This window comes from Macrobrachium rosenbergii, chromosome 42, assembly GCF_040412425.1.
Source record: "Macrobrachium rosenbergii isolate ZJJX-2024 chromosome 42, ASM4041242v1, whole genome shotgun sequence".
Classification (NCBI taxonomy): Eukaryota; Metazoa; Arthropoda; class Malacostraca; order Decapoda; family Palaemonidae; genus Macrobrachium; species Macrobrachium rosenbergii.
This window is the reverse complement of record NC_089782.1, coordinates 24,387,714-24,408,570: the sequence shown is the minus strand read 5'-3', so window position 1 is coordinate 24,408,570 and position 20,857 is coordinate 24,387,714. Positions and strand designations below refer to the sequence as shown.

The 20,857-nt window shown below is 34.4% G+C and overlaps 1 protein-coding gene across 5 annotated transcripts in view; it reads right to left on the bottom strand.

Annotated features, from left to right (window-relative positions):
* The window catches only part of LOC136828060 (uncharacterized), a 58,593-nt gene that overhangs the window by 12,307 nt on the left and 25,429 nt on the right, over window positions 1–20,857 (bottom strand). For 3 of the 5 annotated variants that reach the window (XM_067085765.1, XM_067085763.1, XM_067085766.1), the window contains exons 8-16: window positions 17,537–17,655; window positions 16,163–16,272; window positions 14,036–14,126; window positions 13,160–13,202; window positions 11,947–12,362; window positions 11,106–11,286; window positions 10,216–10,404; window positions 5,602–5,684; window positions 3,607–3,713 (exon numbers count right to left, since the gene is read on the bottom strand). In XM_067085765.1, the coding sequence (XP_066941866.1) occupies window positions 3,648–3,713; window positions 5,602–5,684; window positions 10,216–10,404; window positions 11,106–11,286; window positions 11,947–12,362; window positions 13,160–13,202; window positions 14,036–14,126; window positions 16,163–16,272; window positions 17,537–17,655 (1,298 nt within the window). In that variant the 3' untranslated portion in view covers window positions 3,607–3,647. The remainder of the gene's footprint in view (window positions 1–3,606; window positions 3,714–5,601; window positions 5,685–10,215; window positions 10,405–11,105; window positions 11,287–11,946; window positions 12,363–13,159; window positions 13,203–14,035; window positions 14,127–16,162; window positions 16,273–17,536; window positions 17,656–20,857) is intronic. The other 2 variants (XM_067085768.1, XM_067085767.1) reach the window with 1 other exon arrangement.

Below are 20,857 nucleotides of genomic sequence, written 5' to 3'. Positions count from 1 at the left end.
TTCAGGCAAAGGCTAGAAGTTTGTCTCAGATCTGTTAAGGAATGTGCAGGTGATGACTATCAACAAGGTTCAAAAGATTTAGTCTGCACAATGTTTGGGTAACAGGAGAGAACAAAAAAGTTCGTTGATATGTTTGATGTATTCGTAAAAGAAAAAGATAAAATATTACATTTCTCATGCAAAAACTATGAGCTAATAACCATTGTTAAAATATAAGTTAAAAAACTCCAGAGTAAATGCAAAAAAGTAAACATCATCGCACTGATGTGCTCCACATGTGATACTCTAACATCATGAAATATTTTGTAACATTATGATAAAATGGTAATTGGTTGAGAACAGTCTACAGATAAGTAATCATAAAGCACTTTCAAATACTGTACAGAATTACTATGGTGTGATATTCATCAGAGTCAACAGAAATAACGTTAAACTGGATTCATTTTGGGTGCAGATACCACTGGCTTACCAATGAACCATATGAAACGTAGATGTAAACATGTAAACATGAAGTGTTACAAAACATTGAGATGAAATGGAAAATCAATTAGTGAAACGAAATATATCAACAGTGATAAAATATTCTCCTGTGTATGTTAATATATAAGCATGATACCCAGAAAAAAAAAAAAAAAAAACTAAATATGTCTTTGTGTAGGATGTCATACGTGATGAAATGCCTCATGTAGATGTAAACCCAGGGTAAGTTACATACACAGGGTTTCTGTGATATTACAAGGCAAAATGGGAAATCAATAATTACACTAAAACAGACGATTAACCCTTAAACGCCTACTGGGCGTATCATACGCCGACTAAAATTGTCTGTTGGGCCGCGGACATACCATACGCCGACTACAAAAATTTCAACCTTCAGTCAACTTTGACTCGACCGAAATGGTCGAAAAACGCAATTGTAAGCTAAAACTCTTACATTCTAGTAATATTCAATCATGTACCTTCATTTGCAACAAATTGGAAGTCTCTAGCACAATATTTCAATTTATGGTGAATTTTGAAAATAACTTTTTCCTTACGCCCACTGTAACTCGGCTGAAAATTTCAGAAATTTTTTCGCATTTTGTCGTAATTTTTGCACTGTTTTATATTAGCTGTTACATAAAGTTTTATATATGAAAATGTGCGCAATTTCATGTAAAATACAGCAAATACAACCCATGGTTGTAGCTTTTATCAGTTTGGAAATATTTTCATATAAATCACGATGACTGCTAAAATTTCAACTCGGTCAACTTTTGACTCGACCGAAATGGTCAAAAACGCAATTATAAGCTAAAAACTCTTACATTCTAATAATATTAAATCATGTGCCTCATTTTGCAACAAACTGGAAGTCTCTAGCACACATTTCATTTATGGTGAATTTCTGAAGAAGAAAGAAGAAGAAGAAGAAGAAGAAGAAGAAGAAGAAGAAGAAGAAGAAGAAGAAGAAGAAGAAGAAGAAGAAAGAAGAAGAAGAAAAAAAAAAAAAAAAAAAAAAATTCCTTACGCTGCGCTGCAACTAAGATAACATCTCAGAAATTCTTTCACACGTTGTCGTAATATTTGATCATTTTACATTAGTCGTTACATAAACTTTTATATATGAAAATGTGCGCAATTTCATGTAGAATACAAAAGAAAATAGCTCATGGTTGTAGCTTTATCAGTTTTGAAATATTTTCACATAAATTACGATAACTGCCAAAATTTCAACCTTTGGTCAACTTTAACTCGACCAAAATGGTTGAAAACGCAATTGTAAGCTAAAACTCTTACATTCTAGTAATATTCAATCATTTACCTTCATTTTGCAATAAATTGGAAGTCTCTAGCACAATATTTCGATTTATGGTGAATTTTTGAAAAACATTTTTTCTTACATCCACGCTGTAACTTCCGCCGAACATCTCAGAAATTCTTTTCGCACGTGTTGTCGTAATGTTTGCACCCGTTTTATATTAGTCGTTGTGATAAACTTTTATATATGAAAATGTGCGCAATTTCATGTACAATACAACAGAAAAATAATTCATGGTTGTAGCTTTATCAGTTTTGAAATATTTCCATGTAAATCACGATAACAGAAAAATTAGACTTTCGGTCAACTTTAACTCGACCGAAATGGTCGAAAACTAACAATTGTAAGCTAAAACACTTACAGTCTAGTAATATTCAATCAATAAGCTTCATTTTTTCAACAAAAGGGAAGTCTCTAGCACAATATTTCGATTTATGGTGAATTTTTGAAAAACATTTTTTTATGTCCACAAGTTATGAATTCATGCATCATTTTGTGATAATATTTTCTGTGTTGCTTTGATCGTTTTACAATTTGTTATATACCAAAATCATCGCAATTTAGTGTACAATACAAAGAAAAAAAATAACCTGTTAGCTTTAACCGTTTTGCTCACAGCGACGATTTGTATAAAATTATATATGAAAATTTTTTTTGCTTGTCATATATTTCAATATTTATATATGATAATGATATTTTTTTTCATTTCTGATGGTTGTATACTAAACTTCAGGCAATGACAAAAAGGAGCCAAAATGAACTCTTAATCTTAAAACTAAGCGTGCTGTGATTTTTTGAAAACCTTTTTCCGCTTTGGCGCTAACTCCCGAACGCCGCATATGGGAGACGTTTTTGTAAATAGAGGCTCGGCGTTTAAGGGTTAATAAAACCTCTTAATACATTTCTTAAAACAAGATTAATAATACCTTTTTAATAAATATCTTCAAAACAACATACTAAGAGTCTAGTCAACAGTACATAATGAATGACGCAATACTTGATAATAAAGTTACTGTATAAAAATATACTCATGGTGATAAAACCATGGAAGCCATAGGTAAAAGGAGTTAGGCTATGGGGTAGCCTATGTACATCTGTAGACTGAATTACATTCAGATTTACGTCAAAATTTTACTTCCGGCATGCACGCAAGAACCTAACCCTGTCGTAACTCGATGCCTACCTGTAGTTCCTAAGAGAAAAAAAAAAATTATAACCAACTAATTATAATTAACCCCAAATTGTTGTCTTAAAATGCTCTACACACATCAGTCTTTTGTTTAAGAGACAAGAAAGAAAAAAAATAGCAACAGTCCTGTGCCTGTACATCTGGATCCCTAGGTGAAAAGTAATTGACTGCCACACTTTTGCAGCATCTAGAACATTAGCTATGATAAACTGACTATGCTAGGATGCAGGATGTTTGTATCATAAGTACTGTACGCTCTAATGAGTTTGGGAGAAAATATTATTTTATATAAAAAAACTTTGGCTAAAAAATTCTGAAGCAAACTAGAAAGGTTAATAACTATATTAACTTAGTAATCATACCAAATATAATCTGTTAACAGCAACTTGATACACATCTACTAAAAATTACTTTATTGAGACCAAGGAGTTCTTCTGTAATTGGACGAGTTAGCTAATACAGTAATACCACATCTCATTTGCCAGCCCTAGGAGAGTAAGTACCCCAACTAGATGATATGGCTAAATTATTTACAGATAATAAAAACCGAATGTTTCGCAAAACCATGATGATCAAAGTGAGCTACAAAATATATGTTTATTGCTAAAACACTTACCATTCAAGATTTGTCCCTCTGTTTCACAATCATCATCATCATCACAATGCTGATGTTCCACTGACTTTGTCAGCTTTGCCTTCCAAGTTCCTTTGCTTCCCTGCAAACTTAAGATGAACATTTTCATAATCAAAATATACTTGTCAGAGAAATTTAATAGGTGTCCTTACTGCTCAAATCACAAATTGTAAGGTGGCATCTAAAAAGTCTAAATTATGGGTTTAGTTTCCTTTATGATGATCAAGGAACTTATCAGATTTAATAAATTCAATTCAGTGGTAAACCTAAACTACTTAATAATTCAAATACACTACATGGAAGAACTCTGGACCTACACTTGTAATCTCCAGCCTCTGATTTCATTTCAGAATAGCTTCCATAAAGTGGAGCTGTTTAGTAGCTGTGTGAAAGCCTCCAGAAATTTAAAACTAGCAAAACTAAAAATTATGTTGCCTTAAAATTTTGGTTCTGCTTTTTAGCAACTTTCTGACATCTCAAATTACTATAGGGTATCATTATTTTTAAACCTTATACCTAGCCTTCCAAAAAATTATCATTTAACCATACGAATTCTACTTGCTAAAGCTTTATCAACAAAATTTTCATTTTGCCAACTGGATTTTTATCCATTCAGCTAAGGAAGCAAGCGCTTTAGTCAATGAATACTTCCCGATAAAATTTTGTTTTCACTGTGTAAGTCTTAACTTCTGCATCCACCCTTCCTTTTGCACACATGCACAGCCTCAGTCTGTTCTAATCCTTATAAATGTACTGTTTTTAACTGCCTTTTAGTTCTACTGATAAGGTACTAAATGCATTTAAGGTACATAATAAAACCTGTGTACTTAGGATCTTGTATGCATTTAAAAGTCAGAGAATAAAAGTTCCACACTACTTTAGCCTGCAAATTCTGTCACATAATAAAACCTGTAAACGACATCAAAAATTATGAACTTTCAGTTGAAACGTTTTTTTCATTCAAGCAAATCAAGTATAAATTTGAAAATTTATCTAGTTCAGAGATGAAAATAATGACCACACCAAACAATCCATGGTAGGTACATATCAAATTCTGAGTTGCCCATTTTACCGTATTTGATGGCTTATAAGACACACCAACTAGTAGGGGAAAAAAAAAGGTTTCTAAGCCTATGAAAAAACTTTATTAGGTTATCACTTATGTATAACCAACAGAATCAACAAAAACATTAATAAAGAAGTTATTACCATATTTATATTTATCAATATACAATTATGAACTTTCAAAGTTGGTTTAAATAGCTTTGTTTTTTTGTAAACATTCTTACCGCAAATCAAAACATTTATGTATAAATTATGTTAAATTGATATATTATAAGGAAGTATGCAAATCAGGGTAAAACTAACAAATAAAAATGCTTTGCGGTATTTCTCGAGTCTAGCAACTGAACAAAAACCCATGTTCAATGAAAGTTACAGATGATTCAAAGAGAAATGGTGGCAGGAATTGTCAACCACCAATTGATCGAAGCCAAGGTTACAAAGAATTTGCTCTATGAACGCCTTGTTATCCTAAATCACCAAAACAATCTTCAAATTAATGTGTAGACGATAATAATGACATATCAAAATATCGATAATAACAACATAGACTGTTTTGAGAATTTATGATAAATTTATAATAAACTTTGTTGTTTTTTAACAGGATTGCCACATTTATCTCTTTGCAATATCCTAGTCTGGCAACACAACAAAGTTACTGTTTCCCTAATGATGCATAGCCATCATTGTAACTAAAAATGTTCTCTATCTAATGCCTCTAACATTTTTAGAAACTGACACAAACTTTGCATTTATAAAATATTTAGTTATTTTAAGACTCCAAAAAACACAAATCTACTTCTAAGACACTATGAGGCAACATTATCTAACATACAATTTTCTTAATGAAACCAAGTACTAATGACAAATTACAAGGTAAAACATCCGACACAAAGGGATGACCAACTATCTTACCAAACTGACTTGTGACAGCATATAATTGAAGGTCTTGTCCTCACTGGCATTCCTCCAGTCATCTTGTCTGCTTGTGCACACACCTACATATGAGGTTTATGAGAAAAGGTGGTATGAAGCAAGCATCCCCATACAGTATAACATAAATAATTCATTTATTGGATATTTTCATCACAAACTGATTATTGCACTTATAATTAGCATTTTCCTTTTGCCTTGGAAAAGAGTCAAAGACCAAAGTCTCTGAAAAAATAATTAAGGAAAATGATAGTCAGCCTTTAGCCATGCATACTGAGAAAAGAACCATTCTTCATTTCTCAGCTTTTGCTTCACTGGCCTTAGGTTTGAACCAGTTGCCTTTTTCCTGTACAGTACTGTCAGTGGTTTGGTGTAGGCTACAGTAGGGTAGTTCTTGGTTTGCCTTCTTTTGGGCTACCTTCATTATGCCTAGGTTTAAACTTAGGGATAGGAAGAGTTGTAATCTTCAGGGATTTTCTTTTGGGATTCTAGCATTTTGTTTCACTAACTGTAAGTGTTGATATGCACATGTATTAATATTAGTTACCTTAGGTTTAGTTTTTTCTAGTTCAAACAGGCTTTCAACCCCCTAGCTATCTTCAGTCAGTACTGATAACTTTTGAGTGGTAAACAGTGTTGGGTAATTTAGGTAGCTCTGTCTAGCTTTCCCACTTTAGGGTCTTGGTGTTTTATGTACTACGCTCATTTTGGTTTTACACTTGTTTAGGCATGCATTAGCTAGCTTGGTCTGTTGACAAACTCGTGTAAGAGGTTTTTCTCTGCCTTGTTAATATGTTTATTTTATGCCTCATCAGTTATCCTGATCTCACCTGCTTTACCTGTCAGATTGGTGGCAAGGGAAGTGAAGGCTTTTTTCATCATAAGGCATAGAAAGGGTCCCCTGAATTCATGTTTCTCGTCTGTATATATAGATTATTCTGTTTTTCTTCATCTATGAATCCTTTAAATTCTGTGGTCAAGGATCCTTCTCCTTTACAAGTCTTGATGCAAGGACCTTCTGCAATCTGAACCATGGCTTGCTCATTCTTGGTTCGGCCAGGTTTCCATCTAGTGCCACTCCAGAAACTTCTGATGCAGTGTAGGGCAAAGTGAAGGTTCATGGAATTATTCACACAAATGACACTCAAAATAATACCTGTTCACCTTCAATAATTCCTAGTGCAAGGGTAGGCTAAATCTCAAACTCTCCAAGTCATTCTCATCATTATGAAGAGCCAGATGACAGTAGAGGGAGGCAAAAGACAGTGAAGGGAAAGGTGGGGCGCAGAAATGAATGTGTTGATGCAGCAGCAGAGGGTAAAAGTGGAGATGAAGCAGCAGACACTGATAACAGATGTGTAGATGGTTAAGACTGTGATGACAATCTGGGTTGTGGTAATTATTTGAAATTATCAGCAGCTTTACAAAGTTAAGCAATCTCCATTCCCTATGCTGCTACTTTTTCTAGGTTACCTTTCCTTTGTTCTTTATTTATCAGAACACCTTTCTTCTATTCTTCTACAATGACATAACTGTCAATGCAATATTTATAGTGACAGGTTCCTTGAAGTCTCAAGCAATGAGTATTAAAATCCCCTAAGTGAAAATATGGCTGTGTGGAATGCAATCAGGGCCACAAAGCAATGTGTTTTAAAGAAGGAGTCCAATGTGCATACCCAGGAAACACTCTGGTCTTTGCATTGGTGGTGTGTTTGTAATCCTTTGCAATTACACGGCCAATGGATATGCTGCTGTTCTCTCCAAGATATATGTTTACACTGTGCTTTTATATGCCATTAACAAACAAACGTACAGTTTAGAGTGAATTTTTTTCCATTTTTATCTTACATGTTAAGGGAACATAATCAATTGCGAGTATTTCACAATGTTACCGTTCAATCAGCAACCAACATTGCTGTGCTATTACTTTGAGTAGCCTATGCTCTTATATTTACAATTTTTTTCAATTGCATCAATTATTTAACTTTAGAACCAGAATTGTTTTCAGGGATAAACATTTGCTTTTTTTTATTAGATGTTTTTGTGTTCACATGTTTTGCTTGCTGAATATAATGGGCTGCTTGCACAGTAATGTTGCTTAACGATATTTACTGTGTGTTTGCTACCCAAGTAACAGTTACATATCATTGTCAGTTCTAACCCAGCTTATTACACAATTCTGTTACTGTAGTTTATATTAAATCTTTCTGTTTACCATTTACAGTATAGTTCAATATTATTGTGCTTCAATGTACCAGTGTGTGTAAGGATGGTAAGTCCTGCATCACATTCATGTTGTCCTGGGAGGAGCACCACCATTTGCACTGCTCTTCATTTAGGTGACAAGTGCGTACCCCAAATCTACGATTTGACTCAGTGCTACAACTGCAAGAGTCAAGTCATGAGTATCTTGGATGAGACTTCCACCTCCCCCTATGTCAGAACTCCATGCCCACACAGTAGACCTTTGACAGTATCTACCTGCTGTCTACTTTCCAGAGGAAGTATCACTTCTGCAGATGTCTCCCTCGCTGGAGGGGCTTTTGGCTACTCCTGGTACGAATCTTTCTGTTTTGCTGTCTACAACTTCTGTTCCTTACACCTTCATGCTGCAATCTACCTCCCTCCTCCACTTCCAACTCATGCTAAAACTTCTTTCACCTCTATTTCATTCCACACATGACAAAGTTTTTGATAAACTCAGGTCTCAAGCTATGTATGATCTTCAGTGCCATTTCTTACTATGGTTAACTTTGCTGCTTTGAGTGCCAACATCCACTCCTTCCATAGCCTACTCACATTTCCGTCAGATCTTAATTTTCAACCTGTGCTAAAAGTGTTCAGTCCACGGCAGGGATGTCCTAGTACATTTTAGGGTACCCATGTTAAGAGGTAAATCGTGCTGCTGAAAGCAGCATTAAAAATAAAATAACTTTATACAGAAGAATGCGGGCAAAGTTAAGTTGTACAATACAAAGTACTATTTATGCCTTTATGTACACATCAGACAAAAGGACTGGTTAAGTATCATTCGCAAACATAAAACTAAGATTTTAAAATCAGGTTAGGGTATAAACAGAACACTACTGCCTGTTAAGGTCTTGTGGGAAATGTGAAAACAAACCAATGCAACACTGTATAAGAAAATGTTATTGAGAGAACAGTGAAAAGTCTGAGAAAATGTTATTGAGAGAACAGTGAAAAGTCCTAAGAAATCACTATAACTCAGCATATCATAGTGAAAAATATAATAAGATTTATCAATATGCTCTACAACAATTAGGTTAATCACAAACTTAAAAAACAAATCATTCCTTCCTAATTTCCTAGAAACAGAAAACTCTATGTTAGTTTTAAATATAACAAAAGTACACCCACTACTCACTTTCTGACCTCTTAGATTCCAGAGACTGGGTGGCTGAGTGACAACAGCTGTTAAGCAAAAATTATGGTAGCCTACCCCTGACAAGAAAGTCTTTGAGAGTTTACTTTAGCTTACCATACTGAATTTAAACTTTATCCTTTAGATGAACATTTTAAAAAAAAAAAAATTCTTATACAAAATACAATAAGGGTCTTTATAACTATATCATATCTTTAGTAATAACCATTAACCTACAAAGCCTATGTTAAGCTGGTCTAAGCTATTCTAGCAAAAGTCCATCAGATCCCCAAGAAAATAAAGCATGCTAACTTAAATACCGCAGATGGATGCTAGCATGTTCTCTCTATAATTAAGTACTCTTACTCTTGGGCCTTGTATCAAATATGAAATTAATTTCGTATACTGTATTATGCTTGAATGAACAAAGAACAAGTTGTTACAATGACTACACAAAATTAAACATATTTGGTTTGCTGCATAAGAGTGAATTTTTAACTATGGTACACATTTCTTAGTTAACGATGAAAAACATAAATAACTCCAAGTACAAAGTATATTAATTAAGGTTAATATAAACAGTATATGGAGGCACTTAATATAAACGATATATCTGCAGCCAAAATGACTTAATATAAACGATATATCTGCAGCCAAAATGAATAAGAAATAATGAAATCATCTTAATGTTATGACTCTTGACTAACTCATGGCTTGAGTTTAATACTGTATCATACAGTTCAAGGTTCAGTAGAAACAAAGGTTGAATGCTGGTTATCACATACAACAATATTATACAAAATTATCTTGTTATCAAACTTAAAAAAAAAATAAATAAATTCATCCGCATTTTTTAATCAATAAGTATTTCATTTTCTGTTATTTTGCCTAATTACAAGATCCATATGAAGAGGACAAAGGGTGAAGTGGTTTGCTAACTTCTGTTGAGTGAAGAAAGCAGTAAGAAGAAAAAATAATACTATACATGTAAAAAGGAGAAATAATATATCAACACAAAAAACACAACAAATAAAATGCAAAGGTAAATCCTGAACCCTGAACCTGTCATACATAAACTATAAAAGTGCAAAATAGCTGTACTGCATATTTTTAACTACTGCAATTACTGTCATATGCTGAATGAGATGGTCACTAACTAAGGAGTGGGCACAATATTCAGCTACTGTTACTATGACGTCCATGAAAAGACACACCAATGATTTTTTGATGAAAACAAGTTTCGCCCATAAAACAATACTTGTTGCTAACTCTTGCTGATCCATTCTCAAGTTCAACATTATATTCCTCTTCCATGTCAGTTAAGTCTTCGATCAATTTACTGAAATGTTCACTTTGATGGGCCATAGCCATTTCATTTTTTTTCTCAGCTTTGCAAAAATCATCTGTCAAATAGAGTTAAACATTACTTTAGGTCAGTGGCCAAGTTTAGCAATTGCTGTACTCTGTAAGATGAGGGAACAGCATCACTTTAAAGCTTACTGAGAAAGTGCAATCTAACTGAACAGCTATGTGAAATATTAGTTTTAATGATCCATAAAAGCTTACTAAAAGATTTTGAAACCTTAAAATAATGATCTGATGTTAATATTCCTATTATAAATGCAGAATGAGCTTCCAACATTCTAAGTGAGGTCTAGGTAAAAAAATTTAAGTGAGGTCTAGGTAAAAAAAATTTGTAACACAAGTTATCTAGTTCATCTCATTGGCATTAACTTTAAAAACTTGCTTTTATGAATTAAATCCATCTCGAATGTTAAAACCTGGGCATATCCATATTTTCTAAAGCTCCCAAAAAACCAGCATACCAGAAATGATTAAGTATGTAAAATACCTGATTCTGTACATTTAATCTAACAGAGCATCTTAATTTTCAACAAATCTTGGAATATTCATTATATACCTAACACCTATCCCTTAACAAGCCAATTCCAATACCTAGAATTTTTACTAACTGAATGCAGTCTTACAACACTGACTACGTACAACATACAAACATGATAGCAAAGTATATAAAAAGCAACGAATAACAACTGTATGTCAAACTGAAGAACCAATAGTAAATACTCAGCTTTGAAAAACATACCAATTTCTCTGCTTTCTATTACGGAACTTTGCTTTTCTGCCTTTTGATAAGCTCCCTGTGAACTCTCATGGTGTTCTCCAACTAATTTACCTGTAACAGGTTCACTCTTGATTTCCTCTGTACTTAGTGCACTCTGGATTTCCTTAGTTGAAATGTTATATGTAAAACTACCAGGTACATTCTGAAATCAAACCATAAAGTGGCCCACGTAAACCATCAGATATTTTACAAACCATACATGAAATTAATTACAAGAAAAATATTTGCCATGTAGCTGTACTGTTCAATCAAATAATATTACCATTTTTAGGAACAATAGTACATATTTTCATCTTCAACTCATCCTTTCCCTTCACTACCTCTCCACTTGGCTGCATTAACTTTTTCAAAATTTCACACCTTAAATTTTATACACAATTAACCCCGGGAGTTGTTTGCTGTTGATTGCATAAAACAGCTAGCTTTTTCTCCCATCATTATTTCCCATAAATATCCAATATTGCAAGTTTTGTAAGAAGCAAGAAAATTTTCTTTCATAGAAAACTTAGAAGCTGAGAATGATGAATAATTTCTAAACTCCATGCAGATATGAAACCTCTACAAACATTGTCTTAAATGCCAGGACAGCGTAGGCTGTTGCTTGCAACCCAGCATGTCAAAGAACAAATCCTTCTGCTTAGTCATATGGGTCTACAGGCCAGTCAAACTAGTTTTTTTTACTCCAGTAACAATGCATTTTGAGCACTACTGGCCACAGCACAAACAAGCACTTTGGAAACATAACTGTCAAAAGTATATGTGTATTTCCATTGTTTCCCAATAAACTAATGGCGTTACTTACTGTAAGACAAGCTGGTAACCTAGGTCTGCGAAGTGGCTGGCTTAATTTGACAGCTTTACGTGAAGCTTTTTGCATTATGTCATCACTGCCATTCTCCTCACACTCAGTGCTCTGTGGAGCTATAGTTTCTTCAATTTTCACATGGTTGGCTCCATCATTCATATTCTGGTTGACTTCAATTCCTTTTTCATTATTAGGACTTGTCAAAACAGGGTTAAACCATTCATGATCAATGGGCTGCATTGCTGTATTCTGTTTATTGGAGAGCATAGCTCTATGGGCTTTTTCTTCATAATCATCTTCATCATCAGCAATGTTTCCATTAGTAAACTGGTCTACTTTGCCTTTGTGATTAGCAGGATTACCAATGTTTACTTCAAATTTAGTCGTTATGGTAGGTTCTTCCTGCGAAGTAACTGAAAGTGAAATGGAAAATGCAACAGAGCTGAGAAATACTAAAAGTTAAAGGACATGTAGCAGAATAGAATTACAATGATATACACGTATTTGCAATGAACAAGTTAAAGCATAACACAAATCTGAAATAAAAATACTTAAATACTAGCTACCTAAAGGACTAGAGTATTTGAGTGATCTGGCACACAAGACAAACTGTGACGCATAACTCTTCAGCACAAGTACTTAGTCAGAAAATAGTTTTTGGGAATGATCTGCTAACCAGGATAGCATTCAAGCAAGACTATCGTCCCCCCACAACAGTGGATTTGAATAACCTATTCATGAGTAACTTATCCTTGTTATTGACTTCAAGAATATAAATTTAAATACAAATATTCTTTATGTACTCCAACACAAGACACTATTCTAAAATAGATCATTCTCACCCTAATTAATTCCTGATAAATTAAGTATGGTTAAGTTATCATCTTATGGGGTTATTCCTAGATGCCAGCTGACCTCTGGGACAAAAGACTATTTAATAATTAAATGAACTAGTCTCATTTAAATCTACCAAATATTATGAGGTATATGACAGTGCTTCTCCATTGTCCTTCATAAAGAGTGTTACAGTTTCATGCATCCTCATCTACTACTGTACCTTTAATATTTTTGTTGGCATCATTCTCTGAATCAATCTATTGAGAAAGTGGTTAAGAGACTACAAAAAATTTCATAAAATGTTATTCACTTGTGCATACTGATTTAATGAACTGATTCTGTTATACTACAAAAAAAAAAATACAGTACTTACATCTTTGAGAAACTTTCTCTTTTCTACACATATCCATCTGTTCCTGAAACACAAAAATATTTTCTTAGAATCATAACCTATTTCAACCTTTTCTCAAAATACAAACACCAGACAAGACTACAATGAAATAAATTTTTTCGTTACAATTAAATAAACTTTTTTTCTAACGATTTTATATAAATGGGTTTGCATGAAAATACAACTTTGAACCATGAATGCATTGCACTAGCAACCAACGAAGTACCTTGCTTGGCATACTGCAGATAGTGCTATTAGTTTTTGCAGTATCTCCTCACTGCTTTCTGTCTTAATTTTCCCTCTTTTTCTTTTGGTCTTTTCCACCAAGCATCCAGTTTCTTTGCTCCAACTTCTACTTTTCACTAAAGAACAAATCCTTCAGGCAATCTAGAAATGTGACCTGGGGAGTGAGCAATTAATCACCCACTCAAAAACCCTGCTACCTTTTTCTCTTCTACCTTTATTCTTCAGAAATACCAAAATCCCCATTCCTGCTGGTGTAATATAAATAAGTATAATGTGCTTTACTTCATAGAAATTAGTGAAAAATGAGAACTAATGAGTAAATTCCATATTTCATGCTGATAGAAAATCTGTGCAGATGTTTTCAACTAAAGGCAGTTTCCCCTATCACCCACAACCTTGCTGGACTACATATAACAATAGGAAGCAAGCAAATATCTCAAGACTAGAACAGAGAGGCATCAGACAAGAAATGCACAAAAATGAAGGCTTTGTACAGGTTCTACACCCAACCCCATAAACGGCAAACCTGACAGAAACGTTACTGGTAATGAAAAGGATAAACTTTGCCCTTCTGGGACATATATCTGTACAGACAAAATTTAACATTCTTACCTCTGGCTTAACTCTTTTCCTTATAATGTTCTGTTTTTTGCCTAAGAGAGCTTTTCTTGCCATTCTAATCCCAGAACAAGACATCTGATTCCTGTTGATAAAAAGGAAATGCTATTATTTGGATATAACAACAATTCATACCACAGTTGTTTGCTAGTACTTCAGATCTTGAGCATTATCAAAATATTGCGAAGTTATGGGAAACTCTCACTACAGGACTGAGTTAGGTTCTTCCTTGAAAATAGATTACCTAGGGAGAAACTTTTGAGATGTGTTTAATGAGGATACATTCCTAGCAACTCAAAAGTAATAGAGTTATAAACATAAGAGCCCCAAACAAACTCCAAGGGCATTTATTTGCAATGTATGTGGGATTAGGCTTGAAAACATTATTTAAAGAAAATAATGAAATAAAGGAAAAATAAAAGAAAATGAACAGAAACTGAACTGAAAAAGGAAAAAGCTAAATTGAAAAAAATAACAAATAAAAATAAACACTTGCTAATTGCTAATGAACCCTTGAACTAATACTAAGCTTATGCATGTGTACAATTTCTAATGTCCATACTGTAACTGTGTGTAATTACCTAAACAAAACAAAATTATTTAAGGAAACAGAAAGGGAGAAATGACAGCACACTCACCTAGCCTCCATACCAAGACTGGAGAAGTTTTAAGTATAATTCTTAATAAGTACTAAATAGTCCTCTGAACGTAAAAGCACAGAGGTTCAAGATAAGAAAATCACCTAATGAAAGGGATAAAAAAATAAATAAATACAATAAAACCCCAAGGAATGATTTAACTCTTAATACATCACTGTAAGAAGAAAAAGAAGAAGAAGAAGAAGAAGAGAAGAAGAAGAAGAAGGAGGAGTAAGAAGGAGGAGGAGGAGAGTAAGGAGGAGGAAGAGGAGGAGGAGGAGGAGGAGTAAGGAGGAGGAGGAGGAGGAGGAGTAAGGAGGAGGAGGAGGAGTAAGGAGGAGGAGGAGGAAGAGTTCATCCTCATCAGAGAGAGGTGAGATGCAATAACGGATGTCTTTGCATGCAAGTGTGAAAGTATATGTAAGATATAAAATTTGTATAAATTTTTTTTTTACAACTAATAATGTAGCACGGGCTTGGAGGATGTTCATTTACTAGAAGTCTGCATAAGTAATGCAGGGCTTTCAACCATGTAGTGAACTTTGAACAGCATTTTTAAAGCATATTTTGGAACTGTATGCTTTGCAAAGCAAAAATAGTAAGTTACATGCACTACAGAGAGATGTCTTTACCTTCACAGGACAGCAATGACAACAAAAGTAAAGCGCAAATATGCATTAAGTTCTATAAATGATAAATACAAATTAAACAATGTAATCTGACAGAAAGCAGCAGCAATCTTTGAAATTTCATATCTGTTAGTTTTAAAATGAATGCCTTGCAGTGCAATATCATATCTAATGCTGTAATTGGACATAAATATTTTACAAAATAATACAGGTATGTTACTAAAACTAATAACAATAATAATAATAATAATAATAATAATAATAATAATAATAATAATAAAGTCCTCTTAAACAAGATGGTTACCTAATTTACATTAATTGCATACTGAGTTTTCTCAGTCTTCATTATGGTTTTCTCAATTTAAAATTACTCAAATTATGCCGCCATCCTATTTAACAGGTCCTGTCTAAGGGAGTCTACTTTCTAACGATGACAACAACAACAACAATAATAATAATAATAATAATAATAATAATAATAATAATAATAATAATAATAATAATAATAATAAAATAATAATAAAAAATAAGTTTAACAAGACTATAATATTAATACTAGTGCATATAAAAATATCATCAACTTTACAAGATAACTAAAATACAATTCTGATTGAGGTTGCATAAGCAGTGAAAGTGTAATTGGACAGAGACTCTGGATTGGGAAAATTGATCATATGAGCAAAATCTCATTAATGGACAAAAACATAATCTTGACATAAATAAGTCAATGTGTATGAGTTTCAAATATTTGCACATGCTACCTCAACAAATATAGGGAAAAATTCATGAAGATGGAAACTTGGGGGCAAAATTACTATATAAAACAACTTAAAGAAAAATATTCGATTCAATACCTGAGGGATTCCTTTGTCACTGAAATAAACTCTTCTTCAGAAGTGGAGTCTGTCACCCAATCAAAATCTTCACGAAGTGGATGGGATGCACTACTTTTAATTTTTAAATCCTATTTAACAGCATCCATAAAGTACAAAGCAACATTAATAGTTTGTTCAATAACAGTTACCTACACAGAAAAAAAAACAGCAGCAACAGTTTGATGAGAACAACAAAATAGACAGTACTGTACATTATCTTGCAGTAACTTATAAGTACTTTACAGTAAAATCTCGCTATTACAGTACAGACACCACCCTACTTACAAACGAGTTACGTTCCAGACGGCTGTTTGTATGTGTAATTGTTTGTAAGTTGGTTACGGTGCTCTTCACGCTTATTCAAGTACAGTATGATATAAAATCAGTACAGTACTATGCGTTTTTTCATCCTAAAACACAACACACTGTATACATACAGTACTGTGCACACAGAATAGGTGGCAAAGGGGATCGCTCTGAACACAATTTTAATTTGCAATCCCCGTTTGTTTGTAGCTGAATGTTTGTAAGTTGTATGTTCATAAGCAGGGTGGTGTCTGTATTCTAAAAAATCCCAGCACCTACAGTCATAGTAAAGCAAATTTTAAATTCCTGCCTCGCCTGTAGTTGTGATAAATCCTTATGGAACTACAGGAGTTTCAATTGAACAACTTTTATAGGGAAAAAATCAAGAATGACGACAGTCAAAACTGTTAAAATCTTCAAATACTGGGTTATTTTCATTATATGAAGTGAAAACTATAATTTAACAATATACGATCAACATGTGAAGGATAAGAGAGAATGGACTTTTGACACATCTGAGTACTACTAAGATACAGCCCTTTATGAGTAATGATAAATGTTGATCCCAAGGATCATCCAAGAAATGTGGAAGTATACAACTGTCGGTGACTGACACGTAACTCAGTGGAAATATGTTACTATCAAAGTATTTAGTATAAGTTAAAGCATAAAATGATGATAATTTGTACAAGCCTGCTTGGTTAATAACTTGAGGTAAACTCCAGTTCTCATAAAAATGCCACAATCACTCAGAAGTGAGGTCAGCCTAGCAATGGGTCATCTTATCATGAAGGATGTTCCAACACAGTTTGCTCTACAAATTTGTTTGAGCAGTCTTAAGACATTAATACATTACATTATTTCAAATATCAATTGCTTTAGAATAAGTTGAAATCTAATGATTTACAGTTTGGCTTCATGCAATCTTCAAATAAAAAATAAACAAGAGAAGCACCCAACATATAAAAAGAAAGAAAATCCTATATTTGTGAATGCTGAAAACACACTGACAAAATACCATGACAATCAAAAACAAAATTCACTTACTTCATATGGTTGTTTGTTAAGTGTTGGGTGAAACAAAAATGGACTACCCACTACATGTTGATGGTAAAGCTTTACACTAAGAACATGGGTTTCCTTGCTCTCAACATTCAGGACTATCTCTGTAAAAAAAAAAAAGTTTAGGAGGGCAATGAAACATTATATAAATTTAATCAAATCTTTTTCTGGAAACACTAAAGCTGTGGAAATGCAGACTTAAAACCATTACCCCTTCGCTTATTGATGGCTGATATAAGTGTCATCGAAATTTAAATTCTTTGCATTTTGATGACATATGCATGTAAAAAAAAAGCTAGCAGTTAAGATGAAGACCATTTTTAGCAAGCGTTCCTGACATTGCCTTTTACACATAAGCTATCTATTTTTTATAATTCTATTCTATAATTTTATTCTATAATTACATATCTGAGAGAGAGAGAGAGAGAATTTTCTTGAGAGAGAGAGAGAGAGAGCAGAGGAAGATATTTTACTGAAAACATGATGCTATTTTGTCAATAATTTTTTTACATTTTCCTTGGTATAACTACAGTACAACTTTTGCATTGTAATGACTAGGTCATTTATCAGGATGTACTCTGTATAAAAAATGAAGAATAATGCTAATAATTTTTTGGTAAATTTTTTTGGGGAAAGGGCAAAGTTTTCTACTCATTATTCCACCTATAAAAGTTAACCTGGGGAACTTTCATTGTTATTGCTGTATACAGAACAATCACTCCGCAGCAAAATGAAACAAAATTATGCAGTTTAGCTTGAAAACTGTCACAGCTGCGCATCTTTAAACAAAAAAGCTATAAAGTTTTTGTGCATATTGCTTTTCTTACAGACAACATGATGCTAACTTTCCATTCATTTTTTTTTTTGCTATAATTGTAACTTTCTGAATTGCAATAACTAGGTCACTTATCTTGGTGCTATAGATAAAAAATGAAGGTTTATCATAAATTTTTTTCTCGCAAACTGCTTTTGGGGGGAAGTGGAAAATCTTCATGTATCTTGTAAGTTTTACTTATTGTTCAACTACATACAGTTATTTTGGGAAATTTTAATGCTATTCTATACAGCTATCATTCAGCTGCAAAATGAAAAAAAATTCAGCAGTCCAGTTTGAAAATTGCTGGAGCTACATCTTTGAACATGAAAATGTACATTTTTTTGTGTTTATCGTGGAGGTGACTGTCCCTTTTCTTGTGGAAAATGTGATGCTACTTTGTCACAAATTTTTTCATATTTTTCTTGCAATAAATACAATTTTTTGCATCAAAATTACTAGATAATTTATTTGGGTGTACAATGGATTCAAAATGAACACTTTATTACATATACTACAGTAAACCCCCGGATTCGCGTTCTCATGATTCGCGGACTCACGCATTCGAGGGTTTCTCTGTGGAACATATCTAGCCATTATTTGCAGAAAATTCACCCATTCGCGGTATTTTTCACTGAGAAATATTCACTAATTACTGTATTTTCATACAATTTTCATGAATAAATGCACTTTCTGTGATATAACTATTCAAATACTCAGGTATAAGCAATTTTCCAGGGCTTTTTCTTGTGTTTAAACTATCAAAATGGGCAGTTCTGAGAGTTTTTAGAGGGGTTTTAAGTATTCACGGATTTTAGCTATTTTGGCAAAATTTCACAGTTTTGAGAAGTGCAAAATTTTCTCATATCTCATAATTTCTACTAATTCCACCTACATAAAGTTTTTTCTGAGTCCAGTCCTGTCAGCCGGTGAAATTCCATTACAGCACGAATTTCTAGGTATAACTCTGCTAGATATACCAGAGAAAAAGAGCTTTCAGGAAAGCTGGGGTTACTACCCCAGTCGAGCGTCTTCTAGGAAGGCGTCGGTATAAGAAGGTGAGTGAATTATCACTACCACGGAAACCTACTCGAAAGATCTCTCCTTATCAAAACCCCCGAACAGAGCGTGAGCTATTACAGCCCCACACCAAACACTCGCCAGGACGGCGACACTCAGCGCCACCTACCTCATTCCATTTTCTAGCACGTGAATCTTCGGTTTGTTTTGTGTGCTTCCATCATTTTGGATTTTTTCTGCTTTTACGATGGCGTCGAGCAGCTTTACTATTTCAAGTTAAGTACCATCTTCTTGTGGGGTTTTGTTCTATTTTTTTGCTGTTATAGTCTCGTATTTTCATAAATATCGAGATCTTGTTATGTCGCCACGCGCCCCCAGCCAGCCATTTCGACCATGGAAAGTCTCCTTCTGTTCTTTTCAGTTGCGTCGCCTCTCGCTCTCGTATAGATATTTTGCCCCATTGGTTCCCTTCCTGGGGGTTTCCTTGCGGCTCCTCTTATGAATTACGATCACTGGCCTACTGGCCTTTGTGGGAGTGATGCCCCGTCTAGATCCCCAGTTGGGTTCCTATTGTTTTGGTCTTACTAGGCTAATTAATTTGATTGAAGATGGTGCTCTCTTGTAGTTTTATTTTTAATTTTATTGTTTTTATTATTTTATTGGAGTGGTTTACCTCGGGTGCTGGCAGCCTCAGATCTAACCGCCTCCCGTGGTAGGCTACGCCTCTGTTGAGCACATTTTAGTTTTTTTTGAGTGTTGGTTATCTGGTAGAGTAGGCTTGTTAGCTTCCTTCCCTTTGCCCTGGGTGGGGAGCCATCAGGTTGAGGGAGTTTTGTTGCTGTTTCCTCCGATCGTTTTGGTGGGCAGAGTGAGCCCTTGGTTCTCTTCCCTCCAATTGGGGGAATCGAGTTCTTAGGATGTGTTTCCTCTGAGGCTAGTCGCCCCCTTGCCTGCCATTCTCGATCCCGGCTGGTTCTCGGCTCAAAAGTTTCTCTCCCAGTTGCTTCCCTTTCCCTTTTACACTCCTCGCCCTAGCCTATACTAAGGTTAGGTCTATATTAGGCTTCGCCAGGTAGGAGTCGGGCTTGGTTGGTTGCTTCCAGTCATATTGCCCCCTCCAAGATTCATGGTCTGGGAGGTGTGGTGCAGTTGAGCGGGTGAGCTTCTCCCGTCTCCTGTTCCTTCCTGGTAGCCTACTCCTCCTACCTACCTCCCTCCTCCTCCTCCAGCCTTGCTCTACTGCAAAAGGTGACGCTAGATGGCTGCTTTTCTCGAGTTCAGGGACCTCTTGTTGGTTGAGGGATTCGCTCCCTCCCAGATTGTTCCCAGCATCGCTGTATTGGGGTTGGTGGTTTGTTTACTCGAACGTGTTCGAGTCACTGTTCGCCTCCCACTCGCCGGTTTACGCGGCTGCTGTATATATTGCTTCACCCTATGTTATGATCATATAAGCATTTTACCCGCCTGGCTTC